The sequence below is a fragment of the Lissotriton helveticus genome, chromosome 7, assembly GCF_964261635.1.
Source record: "Lissotriton helveticus chromosome 7, aLisHel1.1, whole genome shotgun sequence".
In the NCBI taxonomy this organism is placed as follows: domain Eukaryota; kingdom Metazoa; phylum Chordata; class Amphibia; order Caudata; family Salamandridae; genus Lissotriton; species Lissotriton helveticus.
Window position 1 is genome coordinate 1,302,222,640 of NC_136068.1, and position 24,478 is coordinate 1,302,247,117.

At 44.6% G+C, this 24,478-nt stretch overlaps 1 protein-coding gene and 1 long non-coding RNA gene across 7 annotated transcripts in view; one reads left to right on the plus strand and one right to left on the minus strand.

Moving 5' to 3' along the window:
- LOC144770238 (uncharacterized) overlaps window positions 1–24,478 on the plus strand; it is a 1,037,372-nt gene that overhangs the window by 445,408 nt on the left and 567,486 nt on the right. The window lies entirely within an intron of this gene.
- The window catches only part of RNF157 (ring finger protein 157), a 626,725-nt gene continuing 603,956 nt past the window's right edge, over window positions 1,710–24,478 (minus strand). For 3 of the 5 annotated variants that reach the window (XM_078654581.1, XM_078654580.1, XM_078654577.1), the window contains one exon: window positions 1,710–2,707. In XM_078654581.1, coding sequence (XP_078510707.1) covers window positions 2,586–2,707 — 122 coding nt within the window. In that variant the 3' untranslated portion in view covers window positions 1,710–2,585. The remainder of the gene's footprint in view (window positions 2,708–24,478) is intronic. The other 2 variants (XM_078654579.1, XM_078654578.1) reach the window with 1 other exon arrangement.

The window sequence follows — 24,478 nt, forward strand, 5'->3', positions numbered from 1 at the left end:
CCAGGCACCATGAGGGATGCAGGGTGAAAGCCTCCAGAGCAAAGTATCACACTTGTTGTCTTCTGTGGCTCCTTTCCTCAGCTATTCAGGAGAAATACATACTGCTTAAGTTCTGCCAGGTCTACAGCATGCTTCTAAATACTACATTACTCGCTACCCGAATACTGAGTTGGCCTGTTCCTGGTTTAGCATGTTATAAGATCAATATGGTACCTGATAAATCCTAAAGAAGGAGCACTTCAAAAAGAAAAAGGCAAAATATACCGGATATTCGTTGGAAGGCATTTAGAAACCATGCTTAAAAAGGGGTGTTGCTTCTTATAGTAATTACTTTTCTTAATATAGTGTCTGCTATCACAGATTGTTCCAGATTTGTGAATAACTGGCGTTTATATTCCCTGTATTAAGGTGCTTAAAGGATTAACTAGTAGGTGCCTATCCTGGATGTAGCAGATCGTAGACCTCAGAAGTGGACCGCACTAACGTTGGAGCTTAAAGGGAATGACTGGCTGAGATTCAGCTCCACTTTGGAAACCGATGGCATTAGAGTGAAATATACCTTGTTCAAGAAAGTGGCTAAGTTGTACCGTGGGTTCCCTTGCTTTAGAAGCAGAAAGGTTGGTAGGAGAATGCGCCTTTTGGAGAACACCAGTTGGGACCATCTATGAGAACCTCTGATTTTGGAGTAGAAGAAATTGTGGCAGAATGTGTCTCCTAAAGGGTGCCAACTTAGATACACCCTGGGTTCCCTCACTCTAGAAATAGAGAGAACTATGCTTATTAAGATGCATCCTGGGATGCTACGCTCTAGAAGCAGAAGTGATCACAGCAGAATGCACTCTGTAATCCCTCTTTGCAGATGGGATTGCAGTGGCTCGTCCTTTTCTTTTTCTTAAGAGAAATCCATTAAGGGGGTGAGTACATACAGATAAAACCTGAGCTCTGCTCCCCAAATGCTTTGAAATGACAGCTGCAAGTAGAACGTCCGAAAGGGAAACCTTTGATATGGAGTAGAAGACCTCCCCGCCACTTCTTAGAGGGGTGAGAAATTGCAATCTCTTTCATACAACATTTACCTACAGCTGACATTGATTTGCTGTCATTTACAGTGTGTTAAAATGTAAGACTTTGCCTCTTCATCGCAATACCTGCATGATCAGGCCCCATGCTTTAGGAAACTAACATCTGTACTGCTGCAGTGGGCACCATACACCGAAATTAAGCATTAACTGACTGTCTATTCATTTTGCACATCACAAGAACAATAGTAACATTCTAGAAGGAAAATCCTGCATTTGACCATGTGCTTCCACCACGACACATTTTCAACGGAGGAGCCTTAGTTGCTCGGTCTCTTCCGATCTGCCTCAGTAGAACCCGTAGGAATATTGCTTGAATGTCCTACCTCTGAAGTAAGATACGTTGGTGGAAGATTAAAATTTTTACCTGAACCTCGTTCTCCCCTGCAGAATACCGAAAGTTCTTTGCCCTAAAAAACAAAAATCACAGAATTTTCCGGTGGTGCATGTGTGCGTACAGTGAGGAATAAGGCATGCAGAGAAGCATGTACATAGTTGAAACTGTATTTAGGTCAGAGTGCTTGCATAGTTGATGTCTGATATAACTGCATTGCAGAGAAACAGACTTTGATAGCAAACTATCCGTTCAAGCCCAGCTATTTTATCAACTCTAAACACACAGACCCAACATGGACTCCAACTTAACCTTTACTTTCCGGCTACTCTTTTCCTCCGTGTTTGAATTAGACTCTTTTGTTTACAAGTAACGTCCTGGGGCTGTTGTTGGTGCCACACTATTGAAGCCACTTGTCCCTTTCCTCCTGTTCATCACCAAAGGCACCTTCAGCTCAGTCTGTTACACCACCGATAGATGACTCTCTTTGATGTGTACATCATTTAAAAGACAAAACAGCTAATAGAGGAACTCCAGAGCTGAAACCACGAGCTCAAATTTTGTTTGTTTAGCTACAACTTCTTAACGGAATCTGAACAAACCCCCTACGGCGAGTGGCAAGGAGGAGAGCAGGGTGCGGCAAGAGATGATGAAGCTCATACACAGCGGGTTGTGGTGTAGCGCCTCACACTGCAGCTACAATTATTGCAATAGGTGTGTTGCCCACACAGGTAACAGATAACTGTGAAACAGAGTTGTGCGAGGTTTAAAGGCTGTGGGATCACAACACGCCATCAACAATACTCAAATTACACTCATCACTTTTCTCAAGCCAATAAGGTCTTAAATCTGACGCACAAGCAGCATGGCCAGTGCAAGTAACAATGTCCTCTTTCTCTGTCCTGCATCTCAGTACAAGTCCCATAGCAATCCCACAATTCCAGAGCCAACATTCTGGAATGAAGGAAGTGATAGCAGCATGTGTAGGGGGCTTCGGCCCCTCAAGGGAGCAATGCGAAGAATACTCTTAGATGCCATGTGGCTGTTTTTGCAATTTTCTTGACGGGGTCATGGAGTGGATGGTTCCAAAATGAAAATGGCCGCAAGAATAGATATGAGTGGCACCGAAAAGCCCCCTGTGAGAGAGTGAGGAGTGGCAACCAATCGGATCTTCAGACATCTACGGGCTGTAGCATGCAAGAGCAGTCATCTTCCTCCAGAGCAATGCAGGTCATGGACAGGCTAAAACGTCGCTGGGTGTTCGTCCTGCAGCTGTTATCCGCCGGCTGGACCACTGCGGGAAAAAGAAATACAAAGGAGTTTTGTTAACTCGTACCTCATTCACCAAGATTGACAACTTCTGGCCCTCTGCACCGGTGTACCCTGCTTTGGACTAAGTCTGGACATAGTTTGCGTAGTTTTGCTACGCGGAACTCTGTGAAGTGACTAAAAATAGTTACGCAAGTGGCGGAGTGCAGTGGGAACTGCCGTTCGCACTGATTTTCCTGCTGCTTGGGGTAGGTATTCTACTCAAGTGGCAGCTCACGCTTGCCGAGTTATCGTTCGCAAGTGGAGAAAAAAACCCAGCTGCACTACACAGAGCAGAGTTTTCTGCACTACGTGAGCTCCGCGGAGTGCAGAAAACTCTGAAAACTCTACGAACAGAGTGGAGTTCACCACCCAGGCTTACTGTGGACCACCACTGCTACGCTCACATGTACTGCTCCATGTTAGGCTGTGCCAGCGGGCATGGTTACACAATGAAATCATGATGACGCAACTGAAAATACAACTTCCTGCTAACAGGAGCTGCGCATACACCCCACCTGTACACTGAACAAAGCCACGTACTCCACAACAACCGGAGGCATTTTCGTCCATTCCCTTTTAACAGGTTATATGAACGTCGTATCTTTTAGTAGTTGCATTTGTCTATTCAGGGAGGTTAGCAGTATCAGTCGAATAGTTTTCCGTATGAGACTTTGACAGACTTATTGTGATATCTAGACTTGAAAGACCTGTCTTTTTAGAAAAACAATGGACGACAAAAGAAAATCTCTGCAACTGGTTTTTGTGCAAGCTTTTAAAACAACAAATCTTACTGACCGAGACTAGCCACAGGAAAATACATTTTGGGACTTGAAAGCATGCAGAAACAGACTAATAAAGGCATTGTCTTTTGTTAAATCACATTTTCTCTCGAACAGTAATTATACTGTCAGTATTTTTCTAAATGCTAAAATTAATATTCCTGAGACATTCCACTCGGTTCTACCAAAGATAGCTTTTAGATTTTTTTGTTATAATTTAAATGTTAAGACACTCAAATTCTTCAAGTGACTGAGTAGTGTGTAAGAGGCTGCATTTGTCAGCAGAAAATAACTAGTAAAACTAGATGTCACAATATGAGAAAAGATGACTCAGATTCCGGTCTGCAATGGAAACCCGAAAATTATGTACTGGCACCCCATGGGGCTGCCACCTCGAGGCCATACTAATGGCACACTGTGTGCTATACAAATGCAAATGGCATAATTATTAGTGCCTAATCTGGTAGTATGCTAGCCAAAAAACATATCACACTGTGCTAACAGTCTCAGCAGAGCATTACATTTTAGAATTTTTAAATCCATTCAAGAGAAAATACACTCAAACGGGAAATTTTTTGATAGGCATATCAAATCTTTTGTTACGATTGATCTAGTGCTTGTATCACTGATTTGGCTGTGAAATTGATTAGTTTCAATTCTTCCAGCTGAACACCAAATTACCCACATCTGAATGAGAAACATATGAGGTGTTTAATGTGTAGCAGATTTGTTACTATTTAGAAAGAATGCCTAATGCCTAATGAACAAGTTACTTACCTCCGGTAATGCCTTTTCTGGTAGAGAATTTATCTAACTGCAGATTCCTCAGTTTAGAATTACCCAGGTGTCAGACTATATCCTGAAAATCTTAAGCAGTACCTCTGTGAGCCGGTAGGTGAAGTTGGTCGGCTTTGTGATGTCGTTCACATCATAAGTGACATGCATGGTGCCTATATAGGCAACACCCCAGCGCTCTGACATCAGTTTCTTTCGTGACCATTTTTGTGCCAAAAACACAGAGCATCGACTGAATGTGTGCAGCTATTTAACAGCCTTTAGAGTGAAGAGCTGATATTGCAGAGTGGGGAGGATGTGATGGTCGGTGTGGAAATTGTGGTTAGATAGTCTCTACCAGAAAAAGCGCTACCAAAGGTAAGTAACGTTCTTCTGATAGACTTGTAACAGCAGATTCCTCACCTTGGAATAGATACCCAAGCAATACCTCCCCGGAGGTGGGTCTGCAAACAGGCTCAAATCAGAAAGTCCTGGAGGCCCGACCAGGCAAAATGCCTGTCTTGAATGACGTGGCTGTCCAAGTAGTAGTGTTTTTCATTAATGAGTGGAGTGACAACCATGTGGCAGCAGGGCAGATGTCCAGGACAGGTACCCTGCCAGCTAATGCTTTAGTAGCGGCCTTGGACCTAGTGGGATGGGCCCGCAAGCCCTCAGGAAACTGCTTCTCAGCTAGTGAGCAGCAGATTTTGATTGGAGTGCAATCCATCAAGAGGTGGTCCGTTTCTGCACCGCCTTACCTTTTTTCACTCCAGCGAACTCAATGAAGAGCTGATCGTCCACCCAATGTTCTTTTGTGAGATCAATGTAAAAAGAGAGGGCGCTTTTTTTGGGTTCAAACAATGGAATATCGCTGCTTCCTTAGAAGGATGAGGCAGGGCAAAAACCTATCGGTAGCATGATACTTTGGCTGACGTGGAAAGGCGTTACCTCTTCGGTAGAAAGAGGCACGAGTCAGAAGGAGCAATTTGTTAGGGTATAAGCTGATGTATGGTGGTGTAGCCAAAAGAGCTTGAAGCCCACATACCCTCCTGGCCGATGTAACGGCCACCAAGAATACGGTCTTGAACATCAGTAACCACAAAGGAAAGCTATGCAGGGGCTCGAATGGGAAACACATAAGAAACAACAGAACCATTGGATCATGGCAAAAGGAGTAAGAGGGAACAAATGTTGCAAGTCCTTAAGGAAACGTGTCACAACGGGTTACTTGCATATGGATGGCTGATCCTGCAGCTGCAAAAAGCAGAGATGGCGGAAAGATAACCTTTAACGGTGCCCAGGGCAAGCCCTTGCTCACAACAGCACAAACAACAGCACATACGACAAGTAGGCAGAAAGTTGATCAATGTTGTGGGAGAAACACCAAGATATAAATTTATCCCAAAGGCAGGCTTATTTTGTTGAGGGATGCCTGACTGCTAGGATAACATGACAGATCTTTGGAGGAAGATCAAAAGCATTCAACTTTTGCTGCTTAATTTCCACACATGAAGGTGGAGGCTGCGCAGGTTTGGGTGCAGAACCCTGCCCTGTTGGTGTGACAGGAGATCCTTCCAAAAGGGCAGCCTGATCAGAGGACAGACGCTCATCCTCAGGAGTGAGATACCAAATCCTCCGTGCATGGTCTAGAACCATCATAATTACTTGGGCCCCGTCGGTCTGATCTTTTTTTAGAACACTGGACAGGACTTGTATAGACTAAAAGGTGTACAGGAGTCCTGGGTTTCAGTCTAATCGTAACGGTGAGTGCCGCTTTGGAAACTCCAAAGCGAAGAGCAGTGTAGGACATTGCACTTCTTGGCGGTGGTCAAGAGATTGAGCCAAGGTTCTCCTCATTTGCGAAGAGACCTTTCGCCACCTTCGATGTAGACGACATTCGTGACCTGCAAGGCATCGATGTCTGAATTAGTCTGCCTTGGTGCTCCAGCCAAGTCCAGAGGCGGAGAGCCTCTTGATACAGGGTTCACGACCCCACCCTGCTTGTTGCAGTACCAAATGGTGGTAGTGTTGTCTGAACACCTGAACCAGCCTTTTCTTGATGGGTAGGAGGAAGGCCTTTGACGCTAAGCTAATTGCTCGCAGCTTTAGGTTTATGAGGAGCATCTTCCCTGCCAGACACCAGAGGACTCTGATCTCTACCTCCCTCAGGTGGCCACCCCATCCCAGTAGTGTTGCACAGGTCACCGTCATCAACTTTGGGTGGGGAAGGGAGAGCGGTCTGCTGTTGACCCAATTGCGGTTCAACACCACCACTGCAGATTTTTTGCTGTGTTCTCTTAAGGCTGGACCAGATGAGAATGATTCCCCTGATGCTGTGCCCACTGGGACTTCAGATCCCACTGCAAAGCCCACATATGCCATCTGGTGTGCTTCACCAGCAAGATGTAGGAGGTCAGCAATCCTAGGAGCCTCGCTGTAGTCTCACCAAAATCCAAGACGGAGGCTGAAACTTCGGGATCATAGCCTGAATGTCCTGTACTTCACACTCTAAAGCATATTTGCGCAACTGCACCTTGTCCAGAATAGCTCAGATGAAAGCGAGCGTCTGAGAAGGAGTCAAGTGTGACTTCTGCATTTTGATAGTGAACCCCACCGAATGTAGGTTTGCAGTAGTCTGGAGGTGGGTGACGACTGCCTGGGATGAGCCCGCCTTCCACAGCTAGTTGTTGATTTATGAGAAAACTGAAACCCTCAACCGCCACTAATGAGCAGCAGCCACTACCATCACTTTCATGAACACCTGAGGGGCATTGGTGAGGCCAAAGGGCAGCACAGCAAACTAGAAATGCTCCTGGACACTGAACTGCAGTTACTGCCTGCAGGACAGTGATATGGAAATAAGTGTTCTGGAGGTCCAGCAGTACCAGCCAGTCTCTGGGCGAAGGGTGACTATCCTAGATAAGACAGAAACCTCAGTCTTTTTTAAGCACCAGAAAGTAGGGGGAACAACAACCACACCCTACCTCTGATCCTGGCACCCTCTTGATGGCTCCTTTAGGCAGCACAGCCTACAATTCCTGATATAGCAAGGAGAGATGACCCTACGTCAAAAGTTCTGGGGTTGATGGCAAAGGTAACAGGGTTTCGAGGAATGGAAGGGCATAATCTCTTTGCAAAATTTGAAGCGCCCACTTGTCGAAGTTTATTGCGTGCCATTGGCACAGATGGAGCCTGATCCTCGTGCCAACACAATGAGTCTGTACAGAGGTTTGGAGGCTGCGGTGGTTGAAGAGGCGGGGGACTGGACAGTACACTGGGTGTGGGCTCTGCGTACTGTGCCATGAAAGGGCTGGAAAACTTGCTAGGGGTAAGGGTGGTAGTGCAGACACCTATGGATGCCCAATCTGTGGACACAGAAGGGGCGACAGGACTGTTACTGGGACCCCCAAGGAAAGGCCCAGGGATCTGTTGATGACCAAGCTATCTTTGAAGTGCTAGAGCACCGTGTCAGCCTTCTCGCCAAATAGGTGGCAGCTGGCAAAGGGCATGTCTATCAGAAACGATTGGACATCCCTTGAAAACTCAGTGGACTTAAAACAAGCATGGTGGTGGAGTGCCATGTAGAGACCATGGTCAGTTAACACTGAAAGTTGAACTTTGCTACGTCCCAGTCATTCACCAATGTCTGCTTCAGAATTGCTGGGTTCCCTTTGGGAAGCTCAGGAAGCAGCTGCGCAACAGAATTCCACAAGGCATGGGCGTAATGGCCCCCAGAGAGATGTGATGTTCAAAGACCACAATGCAAAGATGGTGGAAGAGAAGATCCGTTTTACCAAGGTATCCAGCGTCCTGGATTCCCTATCCAGTGGAGTAGTAAGGAACGCACTCGGGTTTACCTTGGCTGTCGAGGCCTGCACCACCAGGCTCTCAGGAGAGAGATGCTGGGAAAGGAAGTTTGGGTCTCTTGGGATGGGCACGGGGCAATTATTTTGTGCACATGAACCCCCATGCACGATTTGGCCCAGCCCCCAGGAGAACGTCAGTGAGGGCCTAAAGGGAGCAGGGGTTAAGCACAGATTATCCCCGGATGAAGCATCTCTGTCAAGACATTGGTCTTGATCTTGATGGAGAATAGCTAGAGGTCAAGGACCTCTGCTTCCCTGCGTATCACTGCTACAAAAGATGCACTTTCCTCCATGGCAGGGCCCGGAGGAGAAATCAGGCCTGAGTCTGGAGAGGTACCCAGGCCACTGGCATCACCCAGCCCCTCATACCAGTTTCCTCCTGGTAGGATTCGTCTTCCATGATGCCATACCCCTCCTTATTATCTGCTCCTTCTGTAAAGGAGTGTCTGTCCAGAGGTGGCAAATCAGGGATTGACGTGGTCTGGACAGCACTGGTGTTGACGTCTAGCAGCATCAGGGTGACACCGTCTCAAGAGTTGGAGAGGAGAATAGGTTCCTCTTCCATTGGTAAATTAGCTTAAGCACAATCGTTCGCAAGAAACTCATTTCCAACAATGAATAATAATTTTTTGCAAATATAACACTTTTTTGCAATTACTTGTTAAGCCTAACAGAACATTGTTTGACTATATGTTGAGATTAGTTTACACATTGTAGTATTTACAAAAAAGGAGGTAGCCCCAAGAACAGATCATCAACACTCACTTCAGTCGAACTGGGTGATGTTTATTTTTTCATACAAATTTTCTTTGGTAAAAAATAGAAGAAAACTTACATAACACACACATATTGGTACTATATACACACATATATAAAACAGTAAACACTTGACTCAATTTAACACGAGTGAGGTGACCATAACCAACAAGACACCTATCTCCTGAGGCGGAAGATGGGAGAACGCTTGTTATTACTTTTAAGAATTGACTGTGATACTGTGATTTTACTTACTTAATCTCTTCTCCCTGGACACTTATTCTTTTGTTATCACGCACTAGGCATCCCCGCGCAGCGGATCTTAGCGCTGCCGCGGGTTACAATCTTCTTGCCGCCATTACCTGAGGGCCCTCAGGCCATGCCTACTACCGTCAGGCCACGCCCCCGCCAAAGGTATTTAAGACGCGCTGAATACAAGTGCGAGTCAGAAGACACCTATCTCCTGAGGTGGAAGCCGGGAGAACGCTCGTTATTACTTTTAAGAATTGACTGTGATACTGTGATTTTACTTACTTAATCTCTTCTCCCTGGACACTTATTCTTTTGTTATCACGCACTAGGCATCCCCGCGCAGCGGATCTTAGCGCTGCCGCGGGTTACAATCTTCTTGCCGCCATTACCTGAGAGCCCTCAGGCGACGCCCACTACCGTCAGGCCATGCCCCACCCACGCTCCTCCTCTCCTATAAACTATGTGCATTTCCCGAACGCGCAGCGGACGAGCGCAGCGGGCGCGCCGTCTGCGCGCCGAAGGCGCGCCTAAGGCAAGCCCGTCTGCGCCCGACCGCGCCAGGACCGGGCCCAGGGCCATGCCCCCTGTCCAGAACCATACTGATAGAAGAAAGTGGACCTATTCCAGCCAGGAGCTCCTATCACTAAGACCCTGCGTCACATGTACCCCGATTGAACTACATAAGGAAGGTAAAAATTGTCCATCTTGCTCACATGCATTTGCTTTCTCACAGATTAGAGCTCTTAATATGCTCCACAACCAACCTAAGATACCAATCTATAGAAACTCTACTATTAAAGCAGGTCTAATTAAGGTCAGGTCCATGGTCAAACACAATGTCCACACAGCAGAGTTAATTGAAAGTCAAAATATCGATCTCTTATTCGTCACTGAGACGTGGGCAGACGAAGCATCTGACGCTGATCTAACCCTTGCGATTCCCGAGGGCTTCTCCATCTTTAGAGCCGACAGAAAAATGAAACGCGGGGGAGGATTAGCAATCATAGCTAAAGAGGAATTTAAGATCAAAAGTTCAGATAAAGGAAGCAACCCGGATTGTGAAACATTGACCTTTCAAATTAAGATTACGAACAATTATACGTTTAATGGCCTACTGATCTATAGACCACCTAATGCTAAGACGCCTTTAATTGAGCTCTTAAGTCCATTTCTAGAATCAAGCGTGACGAGCCTTGACTATACAATTTTAGGAGACTTTAATATACATTTGGAGAAAATTTCCGACCCCAAGGTAATTTCATTTAAAGAGGAAAATGGCAAACTTTGATTTAGAACAAAAAGTACACTTAGACACACACTGCGCCGGCCATACTTTAGATGGCATCTTTACATCATGTCAGAACATAAATAAAATTGATACGCTCATGATCCCGTGGTCAGATCACAAGATGGTCTCCTTTTCATTAGAAATCTCACAAGATACAGGAAGACCTGTCGAAGACATAAAATAAAAACACATATCCTGACTGGTCCAAAGTTCAGCCCCAAGCCTTTATTGACACTCTCTGCTCATCTTATCCAACTCTAGAGGTAGACAGCAACAAAGCCTGTAAACAATTCAACAAGTGGTTGGAGGATGCAGTCCGACTAACAGTCCCTCAAAAGAAAGTCACCTTCAAAAGAAAGACCCCCTCACAACCATGGTTCTCAGAAGCTTTGAAGGAACAAAAACAGTTGTGTAGAAGAGCAGAAAAAAAGTGGAGAACCAACTACGATGCCCAGCAAAAAAAAGAATATAAAGCAGTTCTAGCTAGCTATAAAACATTAATAACAGAGAAAAGCAAATACTTCGTTCAAAAAATTAATGAGTCAAAAATCTCTAGTAAAACCCTTTTTTCTACTGTTAAAAAACTTTCAAAAAATGAAAACAGTCCTTTAGAAGAAATGTCGTCAGACTTTTGTAACACACTAGGTGAATTCTTTGTAAACTAAGTATCTTCAGTTTATGACTCTTTCAAAAGCCATAACACAGACATGGTAGATCAGGCAGATCAGGCTACCTCACAATCAACAAATTTTGTGGAACAATCAGTCCAACCCATATTGTTCCAATTTATTCCTCCAACAATGGATCAAATTCAGAAGGAATTACTCACCACTAACTCAGGTAGCCCAATGGACCCTTGTCCACCCAAAATAATGCAAATCTGCTCAGAACAACTGAGCCTGGTATTAGAAAAATTATTTGTTCAAATATTTGGAACTAATACCTTTCCAGACGACTGGAAAAAGATATCAATTAGACCACTACTAAAAAAATCAAATCTGGACTGTGAAGAACCAAGTAACTATAGACCTATAGCTAGGATCCCTTTCGCCGCAAAAATTTTAGAGAAACTTTTAAACAAACAGCTATCCCGTTATCTGATGGACGGTAACTGGCTAGACCACTCTCAGTTTGGTTTTCGTGAAGGACACGGAACAGAAACTGCTTTAATTACAGCTGTGGAAGAACTTAGGAAAGTGCTGGATAAGGGAGCGAAGACCGCCTTGATATTACTCGATCTAACGGCGGCCTTCGACACGGTCAGTCATGAGATTCTCCTAACTCGTTTAAAAACAGCAGAAATACATGACTCAGCATGTACCCTCATCGCATCCTACTTAGTAAACAGAACTTTTACAGTAGAAGTAGGAGGAGCAAAATCTAAATCTTTTAACTTACCATGCAGGGTCCCACAGGGGTCCCTGCTGAGTCCCACCCTTTTTAACTTATACGTGGCCCCCCTTGCAGAAATCATAAGAAACTGTGGTTTCACCCCAATATCCTATGCTGACCACACCCAAATTGTGGTGTCTATCAGCAAGGATGTGGAGGACACAGCAGAAAAATTCCAACTATGTATTACACAGGTTAGCCAATGGATGGAAAGGAATTGCCTAAAGCTTAACGGAGATAAAAGCGAAGTGATGATACTAGGGGGTGACACAAACATCTGGTCCCCCGCTTGGTGGCCTAATGACTTGGGTAGATGCCCAAACTCATCAGAAAAAGTGAAGAATTTGGGCGTCACTCTTGACATCAATCTATCTTTTGAAGCCCAAGCCAGCAAGCTGTCTTCAACACTCTGGTATATTCTAAAAATGATAAAAAAAGATACTGCCTTATCTACCACAGGATTCGCGTAAGACAGTAGTGACAGCCTTAGCCTTGGCAAGACTGGATTACGGGAATTGTTTATATGCCGGAGCTAAGACAAAAATCATAGCTAAATTACAACGCCTGCAAAACGCAGCAGCCAGACTGGTTTTAGGCATACCTAAGTTTGAGCCAATCAGTCACAAACTAAAAACCCTGCATTGGCTGCCAATTGCAAAAAGGGTGAAATTTAAATCACTCTGCCTGGCATATAAGGCACTTCAGGGAACAGGATCACAATTTTTGAGGTCTCATTTAAAACATTATGAACCAACGAGACCTCTGAGATCCGGTCAATTGAAGCTAATTACTGTCCCCAGATTTAGACGAGCTAGCTGGGATGGAAGAAGCTTCGTTGTACATGCAGCACGAACCTGGAATCAGCTGCCTTTTGCCATAAAAACTTGTCCATCTTTGGAATCCTTTAGAAAGGAAGTAAAAACCTGGCTGTTCTCGGTGTAACTCTAGACACGTTTCTTGAGATGGGAGGATCTATCATAGCGCCAAGACGCCCACGGGCATTCGCGCGCTTTACAAGTTGATAAATCAAATCAAACAAGTGATAAACAAGAGGTGACTGTATAAAAACGCAGGTTATTGGAATATCTAAGGATGTCCTTTGGAAAATTTTAGATAATCTTATTAGGGCCAGAACTAAAATGTGTTCTGGTATTTTCAGGACTATCCTGTATTAGTTGTCGATGGTGTTTCGACTCCAATCTGGATGTCGGAGTCTCTTCAGGACAGAATATTCTGGGGACTATGAACATGAAAAAGTGTTAGTGAGGAATTGTTTTAAACACTCCAGGGGCTAATGGAATTGTATTCGAGGTGTAAGGCACTTGGGCTCAAGTATATGGAGCCAAAATTACTGGTTCTATTATTCACAATGGTCCTTTTTTATTGAATTCGGAGAACAAGGATGATGCATGGGTGATTAGGATGCATGCTACAGTGTGATAAAACAGTGGCATGGTAAGGCAAGACACTTACCATCCAGATGTACGATAAGTCTCTGGAATGGTAGTAGGATAGTTCCTAAAAACAGGATAAATGTCAGACAATTGACCAACATCAGCAGAAAAGGTGTAAAATAGAGTTTGATCTGCCAACTTACCCAAGGAGGAATAGATTACTCCTATAGCGACTTATTTGAACCGTCCTAATGCCCGAATTAATTCCTATAGATCGAGGCAGGGATCCGGGGAAGGATGAGTAGAAAGGCAAACCGCAGATCCGGCTGCCTACACTTCAGTTCCCGTTCTGTGAAATAATCACATTAATTAATCCGGTGGCTGCCTAAATATAATATTTAATGCAAGGGGGCTTGGAAAGGCAGTTCATTACCAGATATTCGGACCTGCCGCAGCTCGTTTCCGATAGTTCTCTCACGCATTATTGCTCAGATTGAGTAGACGGGCTCTCTACCAGATAAAATGGAAATCGAGACAGGAGCGCGGCGTGCACTGTGATGCGAAGGTGTGTACACCCGATGTACAATCAGCAGCCATCTTGGAATGATGTACATAAAAGGGGACCATACATCCGTGAATAAAACAAATGTCACCTGATTACACTTTTGAGTAATTAATATTGTATCTGGGATATGAGGTATCGGAGGCATGATAAAAATTTATATGAATTTATGAGGGTATTACAAAGGAGAACAGGCCTCTTTAGAGAAATGAAACTAGACTAATTAATCTGTTTCGTCCTTTATAAAAGGATTGATCATAATGATGAATTTCTACATTAAATTAGAGAACCTCTAGTTTGGATTTGAGACGCTTTAATAGATCACGGTGCCTATTTTATATATTCAATTCTATTATTCTAAAGTGTAATGAGGGGGGGACCTTTAACCCTCATCATTAGGAGCATATTCATGGGGTGCCTGGGTGGCCATCTAGATTCATTTCAGTCATGTTCTTGTAATTACTCAACATACTGGTAACAAATATGTAAATACCGATTTAAATATCACCTTCCAAAGCCCAGGGAGCCTTCCTCAATGGTTGGTTGGCGGGTACTGGGGGCTCGAGCCCTTCCACGTACAGCAGCGGTCGAGGTGAGAGGCGCACGCTGGCAGGGATATATGCACCTCAGGCTCGAACCCATAGTGTACGATCGGAGTGTTCCTAGGGAGTGCGCGTGTGTTCTCAAAGCCTTACACTGGCATAGTATTAAAGAGATGCTTCCTGCTACCACACTCGGCCACCGCTGTCTTACAGACGTGTATTGGCAGCGGACTCAAACTACAAACATAATGATGACCGTGGCATACAGGGATGTCCACTGTGATGGGCTTAGTTAATGGTGTTTGCTGACATAAACTGACACAAGAGGCGCCCAAGGCAGCAACCACCTCACCTGGGTTCCCCCACCGCCGGCCCCGCTACCCCCATCCAGCAGCTGCTTGACCTGTACAATCATGTGCCAGGCATCCGCACCATCCGCACGGACAACATCCTCATCATCGAGTCTGACAGCGACTTCTTCGGAGGCGGCAGCACCAGCGCAAATCCATGGCTGGAAACCGGAGCCTGCAGTGAGTGATGGCGGTCCTGCGATTTAACCCTGGACATGCCTACCCTCCAGTCCCGACCTATATTGCTTGGGACACCGCAGCCCCTTCCGGACCATACCCACCCCAGGCCCCTAGAGAACACTCTTCATCGGAGCGGCCTGTCCCGCCACGGACTCTCATGGACTTCTTTACTTTTTATTTTGTCCTGGCCGCCATTTTGCTGCTGTTCTCGGCCGCTTTTCTCTGGACCCCGACCCGCCATCTTGTCCATTTCCTCGTCCTTTACCCTTTTCCCTCGTTTCCCCCTTGACGATCCTCAAATGTTTCTTCCCTTTTCTGATTTGCCTTTTCTCCATACCCTTGTATCCCTCCCACCCTCCCTTGGTGCTGTGACTGCGTCCCCACTCCGACCCCACTTAATGGAACTCTGCTCTTCTGGTTATTTTTTTGGGTCTTGACCTGAGAAAATCTACTATGTGTATATATATATATATATATATATATATATATATAAATATGTCCAAAAAACACTCCTCCATTGCAGAAAAGGTGAGAGGCCACACGGGGGAACTTTGTCTGGAAGCCTTGAAACGGACCATGGGCATTATGCATTTCGGCGACCCTTCGCCTCGTCAGATGCCTCCACAATCGAGCAGCACTTCCACATCTCCTAAGTGCTCTCCTCCAGCTCTCTCGATGACTTGAGAGCCCCGCCCACAGTAGGTAACGTGCACACCTGTGAGAATTCTGGGGACTAGGACTTCATCTCCCAGAATTCTCCTGTGTAGAGTAGCAATGCACGGGGGTAGCAAGTTAAGTATTTGCAATGTTCTCGGGGAGAAAGGAGATGGTGGTGTTGGTAATTAGCCTCGTGTGGAATTGGAGTCCTGTGGCCCCCTCTGGCCCCCTCTAACGTTCCAGCCTCTCCTGCATGTACTGGGCGGGCCGCGAACCAGGACGTAATCTTTCCCGACTCCTCGCACCATGTCGAGCTGCCAGTTGCAACAGCCCTGTCCCAGCTTGTGCAATCAGAGGCGGGCCGAAGTACTTTACCAATCCTTGGTCAGGTACACAGTTTTTACCAGCATAAACTCCGGCCACAAAGCGGAACGGGGCCTATTGAACACGCTGCTGGTTGCGTGTAAGTATGTCCAAAAAACACTCCTCCATTGCAGAAAAGCTGAGAGGCCACACGGGGGGAACTTTGTCTGGAAGCCTTGAAACGGACCATGGGCATTATGCATTTCGGCGACCCTTCGCCTCGTCAGATGCCTCCACAATCGAGCAGCACTTCCACATCTCCTAAGTACTCTCCTCCAGCTCTCTCGATGACTTGAGAGCCCCGCCCACAGTAGGTAACGTGCACACCTGTGAGAATTCTGGGGACTAGGACTTCATCTCCCAGAATTCTCCTGTGTAGAGTAGCAATGCACGGGGGTAGCAAGTTAAGTATTTGCAATGTTCTCGGGGAGAAAGGAGATGGTGGTGTTGGTAATTAGCCTCGTGTGGAATTGGAGTCCTGTGGCCCCCTCTGGCCCCCTCTAACGTTCCAGCCTCTCCTGCATGTACTGGGCGGGCCGCAAACCGGGAAGTAATCTTTCCCGACTCCTCGCACCATGTCGAGCTGCCAGTGGCAACAGCCCTGTCCCAGCTTGTGCAATCAGAGGCGGGCTGAAGTACTTTACCAATCCTTGGTCAGGTCCACAGTTTTTACCAGCATAAACTCCGGCCACAAAGCGGAACGGGGCCTCTTGAACACGCTGCTGGTTGCGTGTAAGTATGTCCAAATATATATATATATAGAGATAACTCTAATCAATAGTATATGCAGTAGACCTTTGTACTCTCTACCATTCCTATGTGACTCTTAGAGTATATCCATTTGTATCTCTTCCTTGTGTGACTTTACATCTTGTACATTTGCAATTTCTTCTGTTTGTATCTTTTATGTAACGCATGTAATCATAAATCCTTATGTTTTGCAACTGGTTCTTATGTAAAGCGCTCTGACACCTTTGGGTAAAGTTTGCGCTGTGTAAAATCGCATTAAATAAATAAAAGAAAAAAATAAATAAATGTCACAACGCTAAGACTTATTTATAGTCCAAAATTTGTAATAACTGATGCTACAAGTGACCACACTAAGAATAGACAATCATAGTTTATGGCAACTTGTTTGAGATAGATACTTATTATTATTGCATGTGCATGTAACGTATGTGGAAAGACCGTTACTTGGAACATTTTAATGTAGTAACAGCAAGCTGTGGGAATTAATTTCCACGCTTTACGTACAACTGGAGAAACATATTTGACTAAACATATTGTCATAACAATTTTCTGTTAGGCTTAACAAAGTCATTGCAAAAAGTTATATACGTTCAAAAAATTGTTATTCATTGTTGAAAACGAATTCATTGAGAGCGATTGTGCTTAAGCTTATTTGCTATTACCCAGCTCACATGGACGTATGGGTTGCTCTTGTGTTTTTATGTAACTCTTCGATTGGTCGCAGTGGCACCAGGCATGGCGTTGTGTGGATTGGGACCGCAAAGAACTTGTTGAGTTGGACAGGAGTCGCTGCACTTCCGGGGCACTCGGGAAAGCGTGGAGTGGACCCAGCCATCTGCTCCATGGGAGGAGTCCAGGAACAGGGTCTAGAAGAATGGTGCTTGCTAGGAGAAGTCGAAGAATGCTTCGACTTCCTGTGCTTCTTGGACTTACCCAACTTCGATGATGACGATCGTCCATGAGATCTCCTTCAGGAGTGGGACTGGCTCGGAGCCTTCTTTTGCCATGCAACTAGGAACTTCTTTGCCAGCTCGAGCTTCCCTTTGGATGCATGGACTTGCAGGCGGCGCAGGGATTGGGGTTGTGGCCAGACGCCAGGCACCACAGGCAAACCAAGGGTGGGTCAGAGACAGACATCTGTCTATGACTTTTTTTACAAAGTTTAAACCCCATGTGTTTGTTAGGAGACATATCCCTAGCACATTGGGAGAAAAGCTCAAAAGGAGATTGACAAAGAGTCAAAAATGGTAGTAAAAAATGACCGAGGTAGCTCTTCAGCACTGTGCTGCTGGCACGGAAAGAAAGGAACTGATGTCAGCGCGCCGAGGTGGCACCTATATAGGCACCCCGCATGTCGCTTCTGACGTGGATGAGATCGATACAGAGCTGCTCAATGCCACTTACCAGTGTACAGACGTACTGCTCAATATTTTCTGGATCCAGTCTGATGCCTGGGGAATATTCTAAAGTGAGGAATCTGCAGGTAGAAGTCTTTTTTCGGAATTATAATATTCATGATCTGTCGAGGAAGCGATGTCCAGAATGTTCCTTTATTCTGTAACTTTTCAATGTTTCCTGCTGTTTTCATAAGCTGAACAAACTGTTTGTAGTTCTGTGTAACATAAAAATAACAATTCCTTTCCTTAATTAGTTAAGCACAACCTAACCAAAAGATGCAATAGGAAGTAGGTGTCTTTGGAGAGATCTTCTTTACAAGAATATTGATTGGTTCATGAGTTGCAAAACTGCTAGTTCAACCCTATTTTTTGTTTACATTTGTTTATTGGTTTTCCATTTTGAGGTGTGCATCAGGTCAAACAGTTACATCACAATGCAATTTTTTTAATTGAATAGTTAACCTGAGCGGTCTCACATCTCAGTGTGTTTTCAGAAAAGCTTTAAACTGTTTACAACATAACATTGATTTAACAGGGTGAATAACACATTTATCTCCACTCTCAGAGTTGAAACAATAATGAGAGCGCCTCGTTCAGAACATCATACTACCATGCTGCCTATCTATTCACTTGCGGGTCATACACAGTTATGTATTTCCTTCGGGGTATGCCTCTGCCGAGGTCCCCACTACTCAACTGGTGTCTGTCATATATTGTGCTGTTTGGTCTGGGCAAATGTCAGCGATGGCGGCACAGCTCCCGCCACGTAGCATATAGCGCTGAGTTTGTTACGCAATCATTAATTCGCCTCGTGTACTTCGTCCAGTTCGTCAGATACTGGATAGCCGCTCACTCAGGTGCACTATCTGATTCCTCAGGGTGATTCAGCCATATTGCGTGAAAGTCCGCCAGGATCGGGTCCCACTGCATCGCCAGCGGTTGGTTCCGAATACCTATCGCATCTTCCCGACACAGCGCTAAGCTCTCCGCTTGCGCCTAGCTTAGTAGTGACTGGAACCAGGATTTCGCCAGTGGGGGTTCAGGGGATTTCCATCACCGTGTGAGTAAGCGCTTGGCTACTATAAGCCCTAGTCTATGTATGGGATGTCACTTTGTATTTACTAGACATCTGGTATAATCCCAAGATGCACACCTCCCACGACCAGTTAAGCGTGCGCTCTGTGATTCCGCAGCCATCTGACTAGATGGCGACCCATGCCCAGTTCATGCATTACTCAGTTAGATGTGTTGCCGGCTCCTGCGCGATATTACCCTATGTTGCTTGCAGTGTGCGAGCCACCGCCACATGCAATAAGAACTGACCCCGAAGCATGCCTTAGTCTTCAGCAAGTGTATCGAACGGTCAGAGCTGTCTATCGCTATAGAAGTTCCCGAACGTAAAATTTCCCACCTCCTCCCACTGGGGTAGCTCCGCCCTTTTGACAGCTTGGTGTCGTCTGCTTGTGCCTAGAATAGGCACAAATGGCACATACGGGGTCACACGGCACGTGACTTGCAGGCGTCGGCGGAAGCAATAGTGACCCACCTCCATCAGCAACTGAGCAGGCGGTCTGCCCTTTCTGTTGGGATGGAACAACGACACCATCTGAGGGTGGGTGAGTCCTGGGGCACGAGTCCCTGAGTCTTCTAGGTGGCGCACATCGAACCATCAAGCAACCCACTGAAGCTGCGTTGCAAGATAGTATTGTTCCATATTGGGTAGCTAGAGACCTCCTTCGGTCACCGAAGGGTACATTTTGATTAGCGCCAACCTGCTGCGTGACCCGCCCCAAATGAACCTCCGCATATCCAGTTCTAGGCTTTTGAACACCGCTGGTTTAAGGCACAAGGGAACATTTACAAAGTGGTACAGAAGACGCGGGAGAACTACTATCTTAAGTAATGCAATCTGCCCCATGACCGTCAGGGGTAGGGTGTCCCAGAATGCCATCTGCGCCCTTATCCCAGTCATGCCTCACAACAGGTTACCCTCAAGTAGGTCCCGGGATCTTTGTAAATAAGTATCCAGAGATATCAGAATGCCGATAACTGCCTGTGCACTGGCTAGTTCAACCCTATCATGCCCTAACAAACACTGAAATACAAGTGCTTCTGTATCCTAAATCTTATAAAAACTGAGGTATTGTAGAGATGAGTCAGTCTTTTGGATAATTTCTTCATAGGCAGACTAAGCCAGTAGGTCTATTGATTAGCTCTTACTTTACCTTTCTTCAGAGGCTGACCTTATGTTAGCTTTTTCACAGAATATTATTTTGACTACTTTGTTTGAGTTAATTTATAATTAACTAATTACTGTTGGCTTTCGATAATGATCATAACTTTGAATAAGCCCATAAAGTCAAATCTAGAATCCTGGATCGTGCAAGTTAGTATTCATTAGCCTTGAATGCAGACAACAGGCTAATTAATACTAATTAATGAACATTTTTGGTAGGCTGAAGTTGGAGCATCTGCACTATTTGTGGATCACTGCCAGAGTACCTGTGCATGTCATCTAAAGTGGATTTGGTAATTTTGTTTTAGGGTTTTGCTTGGTGTGAATTGTTATGTGATGTGTGATATGTTACACAGATTTTGTGTTTGTGCACGACAAGCAAAAACTATGGCATATTGAAATGTAATGTGCATCTTTATAAATGCACTGTGGATTCGTATTTTGTTAAAGCTATTTATAATTTTATATGAGTTATGTAAATGTATCCGATTTATGGAGAACTCAAATTAGATATAAGGGTGTCGACTTAATAAGGTGGGGTGCAAGGTTAAATATAGGCTGCAGTTTGAGATCCTCAATACTCTACCTATGAAGGAATACTAATATGGAATTGTGGCATTTTATTCTATGTGTAAGGATAGAATACATAGCTTCTAGTTTGGGTTCTCTGTCGCTGAGAAACTTAGCTCAGTATGTATGTAGATAGTATCGTGAGTTACTATATCTTTTCCATTGGAGAGATCGATTCTCTACCTATGTTCCGGTCGGCAGACAAAGGTTTATTTGTTTTGATTTGTTGACATTGCCACCTGCGTTCAAAGTTTTGCTTTGAAATTGTATTGTGATTTGTTACGTGTATTGTGAAAGTTTAGTTGGATACAAAAGGGGGCGCTTATGACAAAAATCTAAGAAACCATTCTATGGTGAGAAGTTCCACCTCCAATCGGGAAGTGCTGCATATGAGATGCTGCTGAATCATGGTTTACATATGTGTTTGTGGCTTAGAGAACGGAATATGGCTATCTAAAAACTGCAGTTTCCTGAGAATGACACGTTTGAGGTGAAGCAAGGCTGGCAGCAACAGAGGCGCAGTTACTGCCAGCCTTGCTTCTCGTAAATAACGACTATATGCAAAGTGTGTGTTTAGGCACTGCTTGCAGGTTTTCAAAACATAAATAAAAGGCATTGTCCTTTACAATACCAATAGCTCAAACTCTTGCAAATGTGAGACTTTTTGCATTGCAAATGCTTGTTGAGCCCTTAGAAGGAGGCAACAGCAGCCATAGGAAGGCAGGGACCGTGACACCAGGCCATGCATTTCGAAAGCAGGAGGGAGGAGGAGGCAGCTCCAGCCAAAACAGACCTCAATCTTGGAATGTACAACAAATGTGGCAAAATGTGGCAAGATAAGAGCAAGATTTACAGCCGTGTTTACAGCAGAGCTCTGTAAACCATGTGCAACGGTCCTGAGTGCTCCAGGTTAAAGAAATAGTGCTTACAAGCTCTGTGTAACAACACATGTAACGGGCAGTTCTTGAAAATGGGAAAATCTTTTAAAGCCCATATCCTGAATATAGCATATATCGCAGAGACAGCACAAGCACTGCCTAAGCGAGACCTAAAAAACTCATCATTCCTGGTTACCTGCTTGCTGCCATGCATACGAATGCGCCAAAATAGCCAGTTATAATTTCACCTTGTAGCATCAAGCATGTCCTGCCATATGGCTGCCTCCCATCTCGTCTTACTTACAGATTAGGCCGTCATATACTGGCTTCTACATTCAATTATATCAGTCCTATTTAATTGCTTAAGCCTTTTAGTCTCTGCTAGCCTGCAGCTGTTGTCATACCAGAGTGTTTCTTTGGATGTATAAGACATTGACTTTAATGTTTTGTAAAAAAGAAACAAAATCTTTTCGGTGAGCAAAGGATCATAAGCATTTACTACACCCCTGTATATGTTAGCAAGTTCTACCAGTCTAACTATAATACATCACAAGTCACTATAAACAAGATGGGTGTGTGGACTATGATTTGGTGTAGCCTGATCTCTATGAGGAGTGTTACATAAAGAAAGGGACAGTTCATTATGGTCACTGAAGTTCGACTGAAAAACATCCATATCCACCATGTGCGACCACAAGCGCAGGTCCAGTGATATAAAGTCTGTCTTGCTGGTGTGATTCCCTCTTTCAAAGTGTATGCACCCACACTGTCAATAGAATGTGGCTATTTCAGGCACGAAGACCATAGGACACGGTGAGCGATGCTAAATGAAATGCTACAACAGACCAATCTTAATGTAAGGGATTGTAAGCGCATGGACACCTTAGCCCTCTTCCTACATTTTCTTTAGTGAGCTCATGACCGACAAAAATTCAAAGGCCTTCTTGAAATCACCAGCAAGTAGGACAGGACAATTGCCAGCACCCTGTTCAATGTATTTCTCTAAAATATGTAAAGTAGGTGAGTTCCAGTTCTGAGGGGAGCTGTAATTATTTCATCGAACAACGTCAGCAGAGCTGATAAGGAGAGCTAACATATCAGAAGATCTTAAATCAAGGAGCGTGATTTTACCATGTAAGATGTTCTTTACCCAAACAAGCAGGCCTTCGGAAGGACGATTAATATTAAAGGGTGTGGCTTCAATGCTATTGTTTCAGTAACCAGATCTAATAACAGGTGTTGTTTCCCAGGTTTCTTGAAGGTCACTTTTGTAATATTCGTCGATGCAGTTGTGCCATATTGGATCATTAAACTGTGCTTTTAGACCTGCTAAGTTCCATCACAATGGGTGGATCTGAGTGGCGTCCTTTATGCCTCGTCTATTACAATCATTCACACGGATGTCACCTTTTCCCACCAAAATGACGCCTCGAGTAGTTGCCATAAGGCTTGAAACTAAAGTTCTCCAGCTTCCACCCATTTCCAAAATATCGATACACAATTGCTGCTAGGGGCTATCGAGGCTTACAATATTAATGATCACACTCTATACTATTCTATGTCATTAGGGACTGACTTGGTCTGTAACCTTACTGGAATAGGAATACTCCCACTAGTATACTGGGTGCAGCTGAATCTCTAGAATGATTACACTACGACTGGGATGCTGAGCATATGGGGGTTTAAGTCTGAAATGGATTCCAGAAGCAGTACGTAAATCAAGGCCCATTAGGCCCTCCATTTGTTCTACTTAATCCAAACGTAGTGCAATAAAATCAAATTGCCTCTGAGGGGATTGTATGGTTTAGCATAGAAGAAATTGGAATGAATCACCAAATAACAGTAAAGTAGATTCCTGTTCCAATGAAAGTTTTTTTTTTTTTAATCTTCTCGAGTATGAGGTGCGAGTTTACAGACTTCCACTATGTACAACTCCCTAGGCTGATGCACGCTATCATAATTGGGCGATTGGTTGGAACTATTCGGTTCCTTTATAGAGCTACTCAACCCACTCTCCCTATAACTATAGTTGCTCCTGTCCTATCTTTCAAGTAAAAGCTGATTTTGAGCCAGACGGGACATCTCTGTTCCAAATGGATTTTCCCCATAATCAAGTCTAGCTGGTCTACTTTCAACCTCTTCCCTGAATTCACTCGCATTCTCACACTTGCTTTTAAATGGCAATTGCTACTAGCTAATGAAGGAGGAGTTGACTTATTCTGTTGTTGGGAAAGTAATTGCTTCGCTGCTTCAAGTTGTAACCTCAAATCCCTCATAAGAAGATCTCTCTAAAAACTCTCCAAGTCTCTTAGTTACAACCAAAACTGTTGTTTTATTTATCTAATCTGAATGACTCTAAGGTGTGTACATCATTTCTCTGATTATTTGCCAGGTGATCATTTGAATGGAGTTCATTTGTGATGGCAGGGGCATCTGGGGTTTCATTGTCATCAGGTCCAAGAGCCACTAATGGCGTAAATCGGTTGTGACAGATTATATTTGGCTATAAATTGATGCAGTCATCAAGGGTGAGGGAGTGGGGTGCGGCTAGCCTGGAAGTATTTGAATTGAGAGCAAGGGATACTTTTTGCACAATCTGTCCGACTATCATTCCGCTGCTTATCAAACAATGGAGTGTGCACTGTCTTCCTTGTTTTAACAGCAGCTGAGCATGCTTAATATGCACTTTATTCGCTTTCCTAAAATGTTCTGCCACTTTTGGGGCATGTTTTGGGTTCTTATGATTTCTTTTGGAATTTTGGATGAAC